The 17,253-nt window shown below is 32.5% G+C and overlaps 1 protein-coding gene across 1 annotated transcript in view; it reads left to right on the forward strand.

The window, feature by feature from the left end:
* LOC129220004 (GATOR complex protein MIOS-like) overlaps positions 1-17,253 on the forward strand; it is a 79,852-nt gene that overhangs the window by 59,104 nt on the left and 3,495 nt on the right. The window contains 4 exon segments of the mRNA XM_054854330.1: positions 4,423-4,603; positions 11,633-11,828; positions 14,364-14,469; positions 15,999-16,092. Of these exon segments, the coding sequence (XP_054710305.1) occupies positions 4,423-4,603; positions 11,633-11,828; positions 14,364-14,469; positions 15,999-16,092 (577 nt within the window).

Below are 17,253 nucleotides of genomic sequence, written 5' to 3' on the forward strand. Positions count from 1 at the left end.
TTCCAAAATGGTGTTACGTTTTCAAAATGGCAGCGTGTTGAAGGTTGTTCATTTTCACAAGTCAGAACAAAAATGTTCTTTCCAGAGTAAATAAAAAGCAGTACAATCATATAAATTTCCTTTGTAATACATATGAACAAAACAAAATGCGCCATTGCATCAAAAGGAGTCTAGACATTTTGGAAGGAATAAGCCATGGAGACCTTTTTTTTCTTTTTTATTCAAATCATTGTGTTTTCTTTTCTTTTCTTTTTTTTTTTTTTTTTTTTTGAAAGAAAAACCCGCATATGGAGAGGGAAACTAAACCTCTGTAAATGTTTTCCAAGTAAAGCAGAAAATGTTATCTTTTTTTTTTTGGAGGGAGTGGCAAATGAAGATGACCTGAAAACTTTTCAGGTGAAAGGGGGGGGGGGGTATATTCAGGATTTTAAAATGATTTCACTTTGCACAAAAGGGGGGAGGGCTATAATCGATAGGGGGGTTACTTTTGGGATTTTACTAATAAGTTTTAGATTTAAACCACAAGTTAAAGATTAAGTGAACCAAAATGACCAAATATAACATACATATTTTTTTTTTCTTGTGTTGCAAAATCAACACAAAAGTGGATTGCTAATTTTTGTATAGTTCTCCAAAATATGGTTCACCATTTCCTCAAAATTATCCTTGTTTACCTGTTGCACTGTGTCTAACTGTGTGTTTGTTAACCTTTTTAGGACCATGAGCAGTCTTGCATAATATAGACGAACGCGCGAACGGCGTTCGCAGAAAATTTTTGGCTTCGCAGAAATTTTTTTTTCAAACTGATAACGTTCATTTAAAAAAAAAAAAAAAAAGATTTTTTTTTTTTTTGAAGGGAATTTTTAAGAAAATCCCAGAATTTATTTCTGTTAAAGCCTTTCTCCAAAAGCCTTTTAAAGCACTTGTGTAAAAAAAAAATAATGGTTTTGGCAGTTTTCTTCAGTTGGTGAAAAATAAGCAATGTTATTGTAAAAAAAAAATTAAATGATTTAAAGCACTTTTTTTTTGTATCTTTCATATTTGAATATAAATTTAATTTTTAATTCAAGGGTGAGCTAGGCAAAATTATTATTTGCAGAAAATTTTCCGGTTAGGATTTATGTTCGCAGAAAGCTTTTCGTTTTATCTAAGTCTGACCATGAGCTTTGCTAGTCCTAGATGTATACTTCTAATTGTAAAAATGTTCAAAATCAGATGCAGAGTTAAGATATTGAAAGTTTGAAGCAAAAATAAAAATGATTCAAAAAATACAAAATTTAACTTTTTATACGGGCCCTAGGTCCCCTAATTAATATTTAGAGAAATAATCTCTATTGATAACTATTACTAACACAAAAAACTTGAAATTTGTGCGACCGAAATTCAAGGAGATATTCCAGTTTTAAGGCACCATACAGAAGATGAGATTGAAACTTATCGCCCTTTCAGGAGAATGACATGTCGTCAAAGTAAGAAAAATAAGACATGTATATTTTTCATTGCTATTCAAAAATAAATGCAAATGTTTTGCCGTCATATGCAAAAACACGCTACAAAACCTCGAATAATTTGAAAAATCATACTCTATTCACACAGTTAATTCTAAACACTTGATAACCACTAGATTTTCCCCCCAAAAGGTATCATCGATGGCGAGTGAAAAGTCACAAAATGCTGCGTTTCATATCTCAGTGAATATTGGTCGTATTATTTGCAAACTTTTTGTGTTGAAATTATTTTTCAAGGGATATTATTTCCCTAAATAAAAGTTAGAGTGCCTATGGCCCGTTTAAAAAGTTAAATTTTGTAGTTTTTGACACATTTTTATTTTCACTTCAAACTTTCAATATCTTAACCCTGCATCTGATTTTGAACATTTTTGAAAATGGCTAGGACTAACGGTTGCAAAAATAAAAGTTTCCCTAAAACGGAACACCCTGTAGAAACTTGTGATGGATTTTTTTTTTTTTAAATACACAGTATTTTAACACAATAAATTATTTTTGATAATACAGTAAACTCCTGATTATTCACGGAATGGGGTAGCATATTAACTGGATTGTGTACAATGGCTAAAAAAATCAAAAACACTTACCTATGCATTTAAACTATAGCTAAAAACAATAACAGCATAAAAGCAAAAGAATTTACTGAAAACAGATTACACACATATACTGCCGTGCTAAGCACAGATGTGGTATCTGCACATTTTATCAAAATTGAGTTATTGTCACCAGGTGGTCGTTAGTAATTTAATTTACCTAAATGTCAAGTTTTTTGGCGTTTTGTGAACGCGAAATATTAAAAAAAGCTTTAAGAAAAAAGTCGTAACTGCACAGTTAGCGGAGTTTGCTAAGGCAATTTGAGCGTAAGTGACAAATACTAAGCCTTTAAAGTGGTATCTGCGCAGTTACCACTTTTTTCCTTAGTATTTTTTGTAGATACGACTTTTATACCTTAGTAAAGCAGCATATTTAATAATGGAGCAGCTTATTGTAACACAGAATATTAAAATTAGTTTACCGTTGAATAGTTGATACAGGTTCATATTAAAAACTAATACAACTTTGCATAATTGTTAAAGTAAATATTCAGCTTTTTCTATTTAAATGTTTATTTAAAATGCAAATTCTAAAAAGGAAATGCATGTAAAATATTCATATCTAATTCTTTCATGCAAAAAAAAACGCATTTCATTCTACGGCCAGTAATATTTTTATTTAAGTATCGTCTGCTGTCAAAATTATCTTCATGCTCGGTAAAAATGAATCTAGAAAATAAAACATTATAAAAAACATTCTTTGAATGCAAAAAATGGAAAACTGTTATGGATTACAGCTAAGTCTAAAGAAAGCAGATGCTTTCAGTATTATTTAATGATACTTTGAGCATGTTTTACTAAGCTATTTTTATCGTATCTGTGCAGATACCCCTAAAAATGCCTAGTAATTGTCACTTACGGTGAAAATAGCTTAGTACATGAAAAGGTTTTGAAAAGAAAATTTGTCGTAACTACATTTATTAATTTTAAATTAAGATTTTTACAAAAATATTTTCTTACGGTTTTTAGATAAGTTATTTACGAAACAACTACCGCAAGTTGAGCATTTAATTAAGTCATAAATCAAAAGAAATGAGTTGTAAAACTTTAATCGTCAATTTCTCATTTTGACTGCAAACTGTGCAAACAGACGAAGTAAGGTTTTGCCGAAAACGTGTAGGGGAGACAAAGAAAAGGGGTTTTTTTTGAGCAAAACTGGTCTGGTCACTCATTTACAGGTTTAAAGAGTGTAAATGTGAAAATGGGGTTTAATTTAGTCAGGTTTTGGTGACATAGGAAGGTTTGATGTAATTAAAATGGAGGGGTAAGAAAGAAATATGTATGTGTAAAAGCAGATTTTGTACTTGGTAAGTTAAAATGTGTGCATTTTTCTTCATTCAATAAGCCATTACCACGAAAAAAAAAGTGTAAAAGGTGTAAAAGACAGCAAATGAACTGCTAAGTGAATAAATACATGACATGACACCCCGAAGTCCCCCGCACTTCGTCCCTTTCACAGTTTACTGTATTAAGATTCTAATGTCTCAATAACATGGACAACATAAAAATTATAAACTATTTGTATTTTATAGTTTACTAGTGGTCAGGGCCAGATTTGGATGTGTGGAGGCCCCGGGGCAACGAAGGATTGGAGGGCCCTAATCAGGGTTCGAAAAGATCATCATATTTTCGAAAATATCCGATACTTTGATATATATCCGAATATTTTGATATATATGTATATATCCGATATTTTCGACCCGTGAAAGTTAGGATATTTTGTAAAAATTTTATTGTGGAGGCCCCTTTGTTGTGGAGGTCCCAGGGCAGTAGCCCCGCCTGCCCTCCCCTAAATCCGGCCCTGCTAGTGGTACCCACACGGCTTTGCCCGTAATAGAAAAATTAAAAGGTCTTTTGGTTCGCTTGTATATTTACAAATTATGTATGGTGAATTTTCTCGCCAACTGGCTCGTACCCATGTTACGGTTCCACGTTACGATAATTTCGTAATTTACTTGTCCATCTTATGATAATTTTGTTCTTAAAATTGGAATAGAAAAAGAACCACATCGAATTTTCGGAAAATCACTTCGAGGTGCACACCCCCATGCTACAAACTAACATTGTGCCAAATTTCATGAAAATCGGCCGTACAGTCTAGGCGCTATGCGCATCACAGAGATCCGGACAGAGAGACTTTCAGCTTTATTATTAGTAAAGATTTAATAAATTTTGAGCTTAATGGAAACGTATGTCCCATTATCCTTAAAAGTGTTTAACCATTAATGCTCAATAAAATGAATAAGATTTATATAAACCACAGTTTTGTAAATTGAGCATTATTCTGACTTCAATCTTTTTTAAAAAAGTCTAAATTCTAGGTTTAACAAATGACGGTCTATCATTGATTCAGAGGTATGTTGATACCACCGGTGACCTTCAAACGGCCAGTCTGATCATCCTTCATACTCTGCCCAGCCAAGCTTGTGGGGACCCTAGGGCAAGAGCTTGGGTGCAGAGCTACAGAAACCTTCTTGATACATGGATGTTATGGAAACAAAGGTATGGTTTGATGTCTGGTATTAGTCGATTGGCTTGCACTGACAGGTAAATCTTTTTCCATTGATTCAATGGTGTTCCTGGCACAAGTGTCACCAGGGCGGTAATTTTAGGCAGTGGCGGATACAGCCGGCGGGCAACCGGGCATTTGCCGGGCGGGCAGGTCATGCTTGGGGCCGATCAACTGACAGCAAAGTCTTTCGGGCCTGTCTACTAACAGCAAAATGTAAATTTTGCGCGCATGTGTTTAGAATAACGTAAATTCGCAAAACGCAGCCTCAGCTCCTCTTTACGCATGGTCTAAAGTTTGCGGGTGGTGGGAGGCAGGGCCCTCAGAAAGAGGGGAGGAGGAGGAATTTCTGAAATGGGGCTTTCCCGGGCCTGATTGCCACGCATGCTGACTAGGTCTAGGGCTGGGGACCCATGTTCCTAAGGGGCCCCAAATGTTTCAAAGAATTGTGCATAGCATTTCAACGATATGAAAAATACATGATGTACTTAAAAAAAATGACTTATTAATTGGAAAAAAACTTCTTTAAAGGGGAATTTTTAATCATTCTGCCAGTAACGAATTTTTTTGGTCACGATTATGAGGGGGCCCAAAGGGGATTCATAAATGTACATAAGTGATTTATACATAGTTGTGTGATTAGACAAAGAGGCCTCCAAAAGTGCCGTGCTTTAAAAATGTAAATCAAATACACAGGGAGGCTCCAAATTAATTTGGGCCTAGGGCCTCACTTTTAGTTAGTCGGGCCTTTGGGCTGCCAATATGTTATTAGTGGTATAATAAAAAACAAATGAATAAATTATTTAAAAAAAAAAAACAGGGAAACCTTAGCGGTCGTAAAAAGTTAAAATACTTTTGGTCTCTTTGACGCTTTTATTTAAAAATGACAATTCACAATAGCTATAAAATGCAACTTACAACAACAGCCGACCTGAGATCATGTCAGCTTAGTTGGAGAATAGGGGCCCTGCTCGGGCGACCCTGTTTATAACAATTGGAATAAAAGTGAAAAAATATTTTTTTTTCCGTAAAATTATTTTAAAAAATGCAATCTTAAAATACCACTGAGGAGTATGAAAGACTCTAGATTATTAAGATTGTAAAATCAAAGGCCAAAGGCGGCCGAAATGTGAGTTTCAACATTTTTTGACGAAACAAAGTATTCTGTACGCTGTACAAACTCACGGTTTCGGGCCCCTCAGTTTAAAAAGAAAAATAAGTTGATAAAAACCAATTTCGGAAGAATTCCGTGATCCCCAGAATCTCTCCCCCCCCCCCCCACACACTTCCTACTATCATCAAAGATCGTGTAAAATTTAAATTTTTGGGCTTCAATTTTGAATAACTTCATAAGAGAACAGCCGAATCCACTTCCGCCATAACATGGAATTCCAGTTTCGAAAATTCGCTAGAGCAAAGTACTCGGACCTCTCCCATTTTTTTAACATTCACAAAGATGGTCTAAAACTGTGTTTTCAAATTAACAGTATCAAAAAATTTTTGGGAAATTGCTCCGTCCCCTCCTTTCTCTCGACATCATCAATAAAGAACGTTTTAAATCTCGTTTTTAGTGCTTCAATTTCGAAAATTTTCCGGGGTGAACCTTCTGAAAACTCCTTCTCCTAACATCACTGAAGGTCAGCAAAAATTTCGTTTTTGGAACTTAACTTTCGAGTAACTGCCGGTGCCTTAGTCTTTACCAAAAAAGGCTTTTAAGACTTCAATTTGAAAATTTTCTGGTGAATGGCCTCGGAATCTATCTCGACTTAAGGGGTCACAGTACTTTTCAAACATTTTTTTTTAAATTTAAGTAAGTTTAATATTCCTTTGAAACCATAACATGCATACTTATTTCGTAATCAATAATTTATTTTCAAAATTTAAAAATATTGCCTACTTTTTTTAAAATCCAAAAAAATGAGGAAAATCTCAATTTTTTAAAATTCCTAAGGTTTTTTTACTTTTGCACTAATTTAAAAAAAGTTTTTTGCTAAACGATCACTATAATCATCTCTCTAAAAATCTGTGCATTCATTTGGTTATGAATTTATTAGAAAATTTTCTTGTTGTTGGATTTAACATGTGATGATCCAAAAATTCCCCTGCAAAATGAAAACGGATGATTTTTTTTTTTGTTGTTGTTTTTGAAATGTTGCACATGTAACGCACCCATCTGTATCAAACTTTTCCGCATTAGGGTAAAAAACAGAATCGAAAAAAAGAAAAATTAATTTGAATTTTGACATCTTGAATTCAAATTATGTTTTTCGCAATCACGAGTATGTGTGTGTGTGTGTATGTAGGCGTGTGTGTGGGGGGTATGTGTGTTTGTGTGTAGGGGTATATGTGTAGGCATGTGTGTTTGTGTCTGCGTGCAGGTATGAGTGTGTGGGTAGTTGTGTGTATGAGTGTTTGTGTGTGTGTTGGGGGGGGGGGGGAATGTGTATGTTTGTGTCTGTGTGCAGGCATGAATGTGCGTAGATGTGTGTGTATGTGTAGGTGTCTGTATGTGTGTGTAAGTGTTTGTGTATGTGTGTAGATGTATGTATGTATGTGTGTGCGTGTGTGTGTGTACGTGCGTGTAAGTGTAGGATATGGACGCAATCTGGAGACGGTTTTCGCTAGAGGAGCAGCATCATGAAGTCGGTCGACGGTGGTGCTGCAGAGGGAGGGGGGGGAAATAAAATCATAGCACATCAAAACAGTCAAATGAAAGCAATAAACAATCGTGATTGCTCAAAAAAAAAAAGAGTTTTATCCTCCACCCTGTTGTATAGGCAGGGTTGGCAAAAACCCGGTTTTTTTTAAAAAAGCCCATGGACCCAGGGTTTTTTGGGTTTTTTTAAATAAAACCCAAAAAAACCCAACTAAAGCTGGGTTTTTTTTAAAGAAATGTGGGTTTTTTTGTCTTTTTTTAGGGAATATGTAGGGTACTTGTAGCATATTGTAGCGTAAGTATATGAACAAAGCACAAGAATTGTCTTGGGGTAAAAAAAACTGGAAAACTAGTTAAAATTCAGGGTTTTCTGAAGAAGAGTATGAAAGACGACGAAACCCAAGAATGGTGAAGTTTCAGATTTTTTAGTTTCCATGATTACCAACAGTTAAGGCAAAATTACTTCTTGAGTGATAAAATCTATTGTTCGTTTTTAATTACTACTATTTTTTTTTGCATTTTACTTTATTGTATTTCATTTTTTTAATGCAAAACTACTGTAGAACCTCAAGTAGTTTAAATCCCTATTTACTGAATTCCATCTTAATCAAGACATTTCTTTAAATTTTATGTTGCCTGTTTTTCTATTTCTGTGTACAGATTAAGAAATATTAAACTTTTTTATAAGGTAATGAAAATACTGTACATCCTATTCTGTTTTCTGTCCAACCATTTGTAAAACCTGTTAATTTCTAAAAAAAATATAACTTGTTAATTCGAAATTTGTGACGTGTCGGGTTGCAGAAAATAATTCACATGAAAGCCTTTTGGCTAGAGTCGTTTCCTCTGTACAATCTACAAATATCGAGAAAACCAGACGTGACAGGACTTAGTCAAGATAATTTGAGTTATTTATTGACCAGTTAAAGATAAAAGTTAAATATATATTTTTTAAATCTTTGAAGAATTTTTAATGCCGTTAAGAGTTAAGAAATACTATTAAAGTTCAAAATTCATTTTTTGTGTCCAATGTCTGTGGTGAAGAACAAATAAAATAGAAGTTTAAATTGTAAAAGAATTTAAATTAATTACCTTTTTAAAAAACTTCTCAAAAAATTTAAAAAAACCCAAAAGTGGGCTAAATAATGGGTTTTTTTAAATGGGTTTTTTCAAAAAAACCCGTTGGGTTCAACCCAATTGGGTCCAATCCGGCCAACCCTGTGTATAGGTGACAGAAACATGACTTGAAGATAAAACATAACTTACGTTTAATTAATGACTTATCAAACACTGCCTTACCTATATGTCCTCTGAAGTTCATATAATGAGGAGGAGGGTCGATACGACTCAAAAACTGTTCAAAATATTCAGCAGCACTTATTTCTAGGTCATCAGAACATGATGCAGTCGTTACCGACTCGCTTTCTTCATCACACAAAAAGACCGACTCATTCTCATCCAAATAAAAGAGCGCTGGATATTTTTTTAGGAATGATACAAACGACTCGTTGAGGTGGTTCACGTAATCTCTTACGTTTTTGTGCGCTTGCCCGACATGGATTAATAATGTTGCGTGGTGTAAGCCTCCGCCCAAGTCTCTCAGTCGTTTCTCGAGGAATGAAACGCATTCTTCTTCTGTAAGGTTTACTGTATCGTCATCTTGAACAATAAAATAATGAGTTTGTGACAGTAAAAAACTTTTAAATCTCTCTCCGGGATAGTTTGCATTTATGAAATCCTTAACCCAGTTAGTGGCTTGACCTAGGGGAAAAAAATCGCTATGATAGTACATTATAATGACTTTTGCTTAGCGCAAAAGTGGTATCTGCAATGAGTTCAAAATGAGAAATTCCCGCTTAAGGGGTCACAGTACCTTTCAAGCAATTTTTTTAAATTTAAGTAAATTTTATATTTCTTTGAAACCACAACATGCATACTTATTTCTTAATCAATAATTTGTTTTCAAAATTTAAAAATATTGCTTAGTTTTTTTAAAAATTCAAAAAATTGAGGAAAATTTCAATTTTTAAAAATTCTTCAGGCTTTTTTATTTTTGCACTAATTTAAAAAAAGTTTTTTGCTAAATGATCACTATAATCATCTCTAAAAATCTGTGCATTTATTTGCTTATGAGTTTATTAGAAAATTTTCTGTGAGTAATTATGTAAAAAATCAAAGTTTTTTTTTTTTTTAATTTGGTTTTTATAGATTTAACATGCTCTAAAATTTTGAGTAATTTATAAAATGCTTATCCAATGCACAGTTTTGTCAAATATGTTATCTCAATTGCAAAAAGTATTACTTTAAAGCTGTATCTTTAATAGAAAAAAATCCTTAGGGATATAATGACATGAAAACACAAAAAAAAACCATCATCGAGAAAAAGCAGTTTAAAGTTTTTCTTTTGCGTAAGAACACATAGCGAGCATGGCCTAAAACCACTCATAACTTTTGAAATATTTGAACTAAAGCAATGAAACTTTTCCCCTGTGTTCGGAATAGTTTTTAGTTTTGAAATAAGCAATAAAAAATTTTTTTTTGATCGTTTCATCATTTTTGAGGTACTGTGACCCCTCAAAATCACCAAAGATCTTCTAAAACTGCGTTTTCAGAACTAATACTTTTTAAAAAATTTCTGAAGAGAGCCCCCGGAACCACTCTTCATACCATATACTCGAAGATATTTTAAAATTCTGTTTTTAAATTTTCACTTCCGAAAAATTGCAGCAAGAGAAACCCTGAACTAACATCACCACATAGTCTAAAATTGAGTTTTTAAGTTTAAAATTTCGAAAATTTTCCGGGGGAGAGGCCCCGGACCCCCCTATTTCAGATTCAATGTTAATCTTTCCATTACATTTATACTACTAGTACTTGAATGACTACCAGAAGCCAGAAAGTTAAGTCCTCATATTTAAGTGATATCCCAATCGTTAAGTAAAATTTAATATCTATAAGAGCTATGGGGCCGCTAAATCTCCTAATGCCAGGGCCGATTTTTTCAACCAATCCGCCACTGATTTTAGGTACCGTATTTTCCTGCGTATAATCCGCGTATTATCTGCTAAAAAAGGCAATGTTTATGAGGTGCAGATTCTATGCAGCCGCAAATTATCTGTGATTTTTTTTTCCCTTAACACCAACGCATTGAACCTTATTATTTTTACAGTAGGATTCACTGATCGAGACCGTATGCCGACTGAATGTTGTTTATTTTACGAAGTATGCATGTTCTTCTTCGCTGCCTGCCTGTATGTTGGTTATTTTACATTGCTTGAATGTTCCTCTTGGCGATTCAGGTCATGAAAAATAAGCAAGATTACAGTGAAATAGGTAGCCATTTGCACAAGATTAGACCATTTGCTCCTTTGTCTTGACTCTTTGTTTTTCAAGTAATTATCGTACTATAATCAAGATTTCAAGAAGAAATCATTATATTTTAGATTATATTTCAGATTAATTTTGATTATGCCTTCAAAGTAATTACTTTTTCACGTTTTTAGTTTAGTTGCTCAAATGATATGTTAAATTCAAACTTTATTTTTTTACATTGGATTATACGAAGCTTTTTTTTTCAGGCCAATTTTAGGACTTGCGGATTATAGGCCGCCCACGGATAATACGCAGGAAAATACGGTACCATCCCCTCTTCTCTCACAAAAAAAAAAAAACTTTTAATGATTTTTGTTAACTCATTTTTATTTTTGTGGTCTAGCGAAAGTTTATAATAAAAGAGGAGTATGTATTACAAATGCATTTTGTGTAAAATTTGCCACAGACACATCTGTAACCACTGCCTACTTGCAACATTGTGCTCTATTTTCATTAAAATTTGATAGATGAAATGTAATTTAAGATATGTAAAGGAATTTTTCTGAATGAAAGTTTTATATTTTCCATAAATACTTATGTCCATTTTGTGTGTCAACCGGGTTATGTACTTCTTGATTTCATTGTGAATTATTTTTAAATAGGGTAGTCTTCTCAGTAAATGCATTCACTTTCAGATATTCATTAAACCAGCATTTGGTGCATAGCAGTAAGTATTTTATTGGGGAATGTAATTATTAACAAGGGAAGAAACTTAGTGGTGGAGGAGCCTGGGAGGAGCACCACTAATTTTTAGTAGTGCTCCTCCAGGAGACACTAGTTTCTCAAAAATAAAAATGATTTTTTAAATGTTTTTTTCTGTAATTTTTTATGTGTTTAGAACAAATTAATTTTGAAAAAAAGAAAGAACTTATCGCTCAAAGTTGGTCTTGGGTCTAAGGAGTTTCAATCTAGAATTTTAATTTTAATGTGAATATTGATACTCTCTGCCAAACACTGTGCCTCATGAATGTTTAAAACTTTCCAATTTTTCTAGGGCGCTGTTTGATGTTCGTTGGTACAACAGCAATCCATACACTTGTAAACCTGCACAACAAATCTTTGTGAGTTGCAACTTTTGTAGGCGATCTGTTTCCCAACATATTCAGTATCGACAGCCCATGCCCAGGTTTTCTCAGCCTGCTGCTGCCGCTGCAGCAGCTGCAGCTAATGCAGCTGCAGTCAATAGAAAAGTGAGTCATTTCTTTTACCTTTTTGTCAGAGTGTATTTCATGAAACTTTTATTTAATTCCAGCGTTTAAGTTTCCAATGATTATATTTTTAACTATTCACATATGAATATCACCTGTCACTGAATACGGCTCAACTTTTCATCAGCACCTTTTTTTACTGGTATGCATCGCATGCAGCATTGATAGATCCACATGATGCCAAAATCATGTAGCACTATTTACAAACAATGTGTAGTCATAATAGTATGTTAGTATTATATTATATCTTAAATTAAGAGTTGAAGAATTTTATTTTTTTAGAACAAAAAAAAAGAGTGGGTGTCACACTCAGGATTACATGATGAATTATGTTTTAAAATTTTTATTTAGATTGCCATATTTTGCTGTGGCATACAATCCGCGAGTCTTAAAATTGGCCCGAAGAAAAAAAAATTATATGATCCGCGGGTAATACAATGGCAAAAAAATTGTTTTGATTTAGTATGCAATTTTAGCTACTAAATTAATAACGTGAAGAAGTAACAACTTTTAAGGTACAGTAAAATCCCTCTAATGCGGACACTAACGGGACAAAAAAATTTTGTCCGCAATAGAGATGTGAGCGCAGGACAGGGGTTTAATAATGTTATTTACATTGAAACTGTGGAATTAAAAATTGTCCGCCTTTGAGGGGTTTTACTTAGAATCAAAACTTAAAAATAGGTTTTTTTCAGAAAATGATTACTTCTTGAAATCGTGATTATATTTCGCTTATTACTTAAAAACAAAGAAGCAAATGTTCCAATCTTGTGCAAATGGAGGCTTTTTCCTTGTTTATTTTACACAGCCTGAATCACACAAGAGGAAAATTCAAGCTATGTAAAATAAACAACCTGACAGGCAGCAAAACAGTCTCTGATGGTGAATCCTGCTGTAAATTGAGGTTCAATGCATTGGCAATGAAAAAAAAATAAAAGCGCAGATAATCCGCACGTCACTAATTTTTACACTTCTTTAACAGATAAGTAGGAAAATACAGTAGCTAACTTTGACTGAATGATTCAAGTAGTTCATAAGTAAGCAATTTACTGATGTTGAATGTAATGAGTTGAGTTTTAGAAGGAGGCAGAAGATTCTGATGAGGATTTTTTGACCTTATTCCAACTTCAAAAAAGTGTGACATATGATGCTTGAAAACTTTATAAGTTAAAATAGGTCTGCAGTAGATATTGATTGATTTTTGCAAAGTTCCTTGCATTGCTCTTGAAATACATAATTTGAATCAGACCCACAAAAACATCAACTTAGGTAGCTACTTATACCTGGAGGCTGTGAGCATTTTATGTGTCTGTGTCACCCCTCCAATATTTTCTGAGAAATTGCTTTTTAAGAAGTAAATTTTTAAAGCATAGGCGTAATATCAATATGTTCCAGAAAAACTTGGAAATACTCAAGTTTTTCTTTGCTCTACTTTTTATTATTTCGCTTTAATCTGCTTTTTAATTTAAAATATTGTATCATAAAGTATTATTTGATTAACAATAACTATTAATAATTTTTTAGTTGTTACATGGGTTATTATTTTATTGCTCCTCGTATATTTTAGTGTTACTGCTTCAAGAAACTAATTAGTGGAACTTGCTTATAACTAGCGCGAAGTGACCGTGATTTTTACTCGTTATAATCGAGTGCTCATAAAAAATATGTTTGTGAAAAAACTCATAAAAACTTATACATGCTTACTTTCTTACTTTTATATTTCTGAAAAGAACAAAAGAAGTTTTTTATTTTGCTTTGAACTACCTTATTATCTCTTTCTTGATATTGTTTTTGAGGAACGTGAGGCTCAAGAAACATTGTCACTTGGATCCGTCGCTTAAAAATAGTTTGAAGTTTTTCTGCCCTTTAGAAGCCATTGAATATGTTGAGGGTGTTGAATTTCAAATTCTTCACATTTGTCGTATCAAGGTCACTTTCATTTTTTCTCCTCCATCTGCATTAGCTTGGGTTTAAGCTACAATATCCTCGGAAGTATATCTCGGAAATGATAACATTTACTTTAACTAATATATGTAATTTTTAAATACTCCTCTACTCCACAAATTTCAAAAAAAGGACAGCGTCATCATCTGTTCTAAAGATTTATGTCTTGTCTCTTAACTTTTGGTTTATTTCAAAATCTTAATGGAATTTTTCCAAAAATAGATTACTCTTTTCTGAGGTGGAAATCAATAGAAATTTTATGAATCACAAAAAAAAAATTGCTCGCTTTAAGCGGGTTTGTTCGTTAAAAGCGATTTATGTTACCATAGACTTAACATTGTACCAACCCTATCATTTTGATTTCCGCACTAAAACTTCTCCTTAAAACAGGGCTCATTATGAGTGAGTTTGACTGTATCTATACTAATTTATTATCTTATTTTTTATTAATTACTTATTATTATCCCACATACTAATTATCCTTTTTTCAGTTCCTTATATATTTCAACTTATTGCTACCTTTCTATTTTTAACTCTGTAAATTAAGTCCTGTTATTAACCTATTTTGGATAGATTAATTGCTGTCCAGGATGCCGCAAGCCTCTTCCTCGTTGCTCTCTTTGTTTATCTCACATGGGCACACCAGCTGGAGTACATTGGCAGCGACAGAACAACACTGGTAATTTTACTTTTTTGCTTCAAAACTTTTGGTTGAGCTTGCATACTTTTGATTGCATAGTTATCTCTTTTGTATCTTTCACAGAAACTATTAAATTTGAATAAAATAAAAGGATACATGCCAATATAAAAATGAATTTTTATGTATTTTAATTCATGCCCTTTTTTAAATATTTACAACTTTTAGGCATTAAGTGGCACTATATAACTACAGTAAATCCTGTCTACAACAATACTGTTAGGCCTAAAAAAAACATCGTAATAGACAGGTTATTGTTATAGACAGTTTGATTATTCATGCTGACATTTTGCTGGGGCCAAAAAAAAAAAAAAAAAAGATTGTTATAGACAGGTTATCATTATAGACAGTATCGTTATACACAGGTTTTACTGTATCTTGTTCCAGACATATAATTGGATAAATATGGTGAAATAGGTCTTTAAAATGGAGATTCACAAAAAGTAGGTAAAATAGTAAGCACAAAAATGAAACCTGTTGCATGGCTACAGCAAAAATAATAAAAATAATTATGATTAACTATTATACTTGTTCAAATAAACCTTAAAATTAGAAGAAAATTTATTCTTAGTATTGCTTCCATTTTAAATTCATGCTTCACACTTAGTTGAATTTCATTGTTTATACAGTGGAACGAAAAAATCCGAACACATAATCCCACAAAGTTTTAAAAAACTGCTTGAAAATTACTACGAAACAGATACATTCTATGAAATTAATAATTACATGCAATGATTCAAGAAATGTAACTAAATACTTATGTAATGAAGGTATAGGTATAGTATTATATTTACCTTGCAAAATGATATGCATTTCACCACATGAAAAATCAGAATAAGCAAAAAATTGGCTTGGTTCAAAACATAGCATTGTTATCAAGCTTGACTTTTATTACTAAAGCGAGTGAAGGACTTGGCGGTAGGATAAAAATTTCAAAGCTCCCTCAGCCAAAAATGAGTTTTTTTTTTTTTTTTTTTAAAGAAAAAAGGGTTTGGTTTTTTTTTCTTACAGAAATTAATTCAGTTTTCTGTGTGTGAAGTTTGTGTACTTTTCAGAGGTTTATTCAATTTTCCTCATCAATTACTGTATATTAGTTCCTCACAGAGTACATACAGTACTGTAAATATTTTTCTTTTTTCCTTTATGTTCAATAAACGCTTTTTTTTTTTCTTAAATTTTATCAAAAATGTAAGAACAAATTATAGCATTAGGCTCCGTATTGTATCTTATGTACCTATTATTTTCCTAAATGGTATTTTCTTTGCTGCTTTTAAAAATCGGAACAATTTCAATACCCTAACCATCTATAGCCCCAATTAGTTTGGATTTTTGATATTCTACTGTATTTTTTATTGCAAATTTTAGGTTATAGGGTTTGAGACAGTTAACTGTTCTTCAAAAATCTTGACTTTTCTTTTTTCAATACAAATTTTTTCAGCACTAAATTACTGGTATAAGATTATAATGCATACAACTTTGTCTGAAATGGATATATGTGCTTTCTTTTTCAGAAAGGAAAAAAATAACAGATTTTTCCAATTGGCTCACGTGGTGTCAGACGTGTCGGCACGGGGGACATTCTATTCACATTTTAGGATGGTTTCAGTAAGTCATAAGTGTTCACTGCATTCTATTGTTTGTTATGTTAGTGAAATAACCATACCTTATATGTTAAAATAGTATTGATTGTATTTCTCTGTTTCTTTTTTAAATGAACATGACACTTCTGATAAAAAATAAACTTTATTAGAAAATATGAGTCATGTTCAGAAACTAGAAATGCAATGACTACTGTTATATTTTTTATGTTTTAAAACATCGTTGCATGTACTGTTATATACTTTATCTACATAGTTACCAACATTATCTAATGTTTAGTTTTAAAATGTTTTACAAACTTACTTAAAATCAACGTTTTTAAAGCACAAAACTTACAAAGAAAATATTTTATAGATGTTTCAGGATAACAAGAAACACCTTTTCTAAATGGAAAAAAAAAAGTTCTTATTCTGCCTATGATTTCTTTTTGCAGTTTCTTTTTTGTGTTTTTTTATTTGAAGCTCCCACATTTCAAGGTTTATTAAGTTTGTTCACAACTTTAATTTACTCATTGTGATAAAATTTTTAAATAGTGATCCACTATGCTAGGGACAGCTCCTTGCAGTGGCTAAATGTAGAGGTAACTCAAAGCCCATTAGATAATATTTTAGAAAACTACTTAATACAAATGTCTCTAAACTTTTCAAACCACATCCTTTTATTTTTAGTGAAGAAATTGTTCTCCCCCCCCCCCTTCATTTTGTTACAATTCAATTTCATATATGCTTTCTTGAAAGGGTTGAAAAAACAAATACTGTATTTCAAATAAGTTTATTGCAGCAAAACATTTTTACTTATTATATGATTATTGATAATATTAACTAAGATATTTGTTACATTTAATAACTATACAAACTTACAGAGGTTTCAACTGCAGCATTAGTGAAATAATTGTACAGTATTAATGCATTGAGTGGACTTGATTTCAAGTTCAAAATTTTCTTAAACCATGTTTTTGAAAAATATATCTGTTTGTTGTGTGGGCACTGAAACCCTTAGTGATAACGTTTTGCTGATTCTTATTTTCCGAGACCAATTTCATTTACTTTCCTCCTTTTTTCCTGTATATTAAAAATGAAACGTTGGCAACAGCTGCTTACCCCCCTTACAGTAATTTGATGCCCCTCTAAAGAGGCATACTCCACGGATTGGAAACTAGACTTGATA

This window comes from Uloborus diversus, chromosome 4 (genome assembly GCF_026930045.1).
Source record: "Uloborus diversus isolate 005 chromosome 4, Udiv.v.3.1, whole genome shotgun sequence".
Taxonomy (NCBI): Eukaryota; Metazoa; Arthropoda; class Arachnida; order Araneae; family Uloboridae; genus Uloborus; species Uloborus diversus.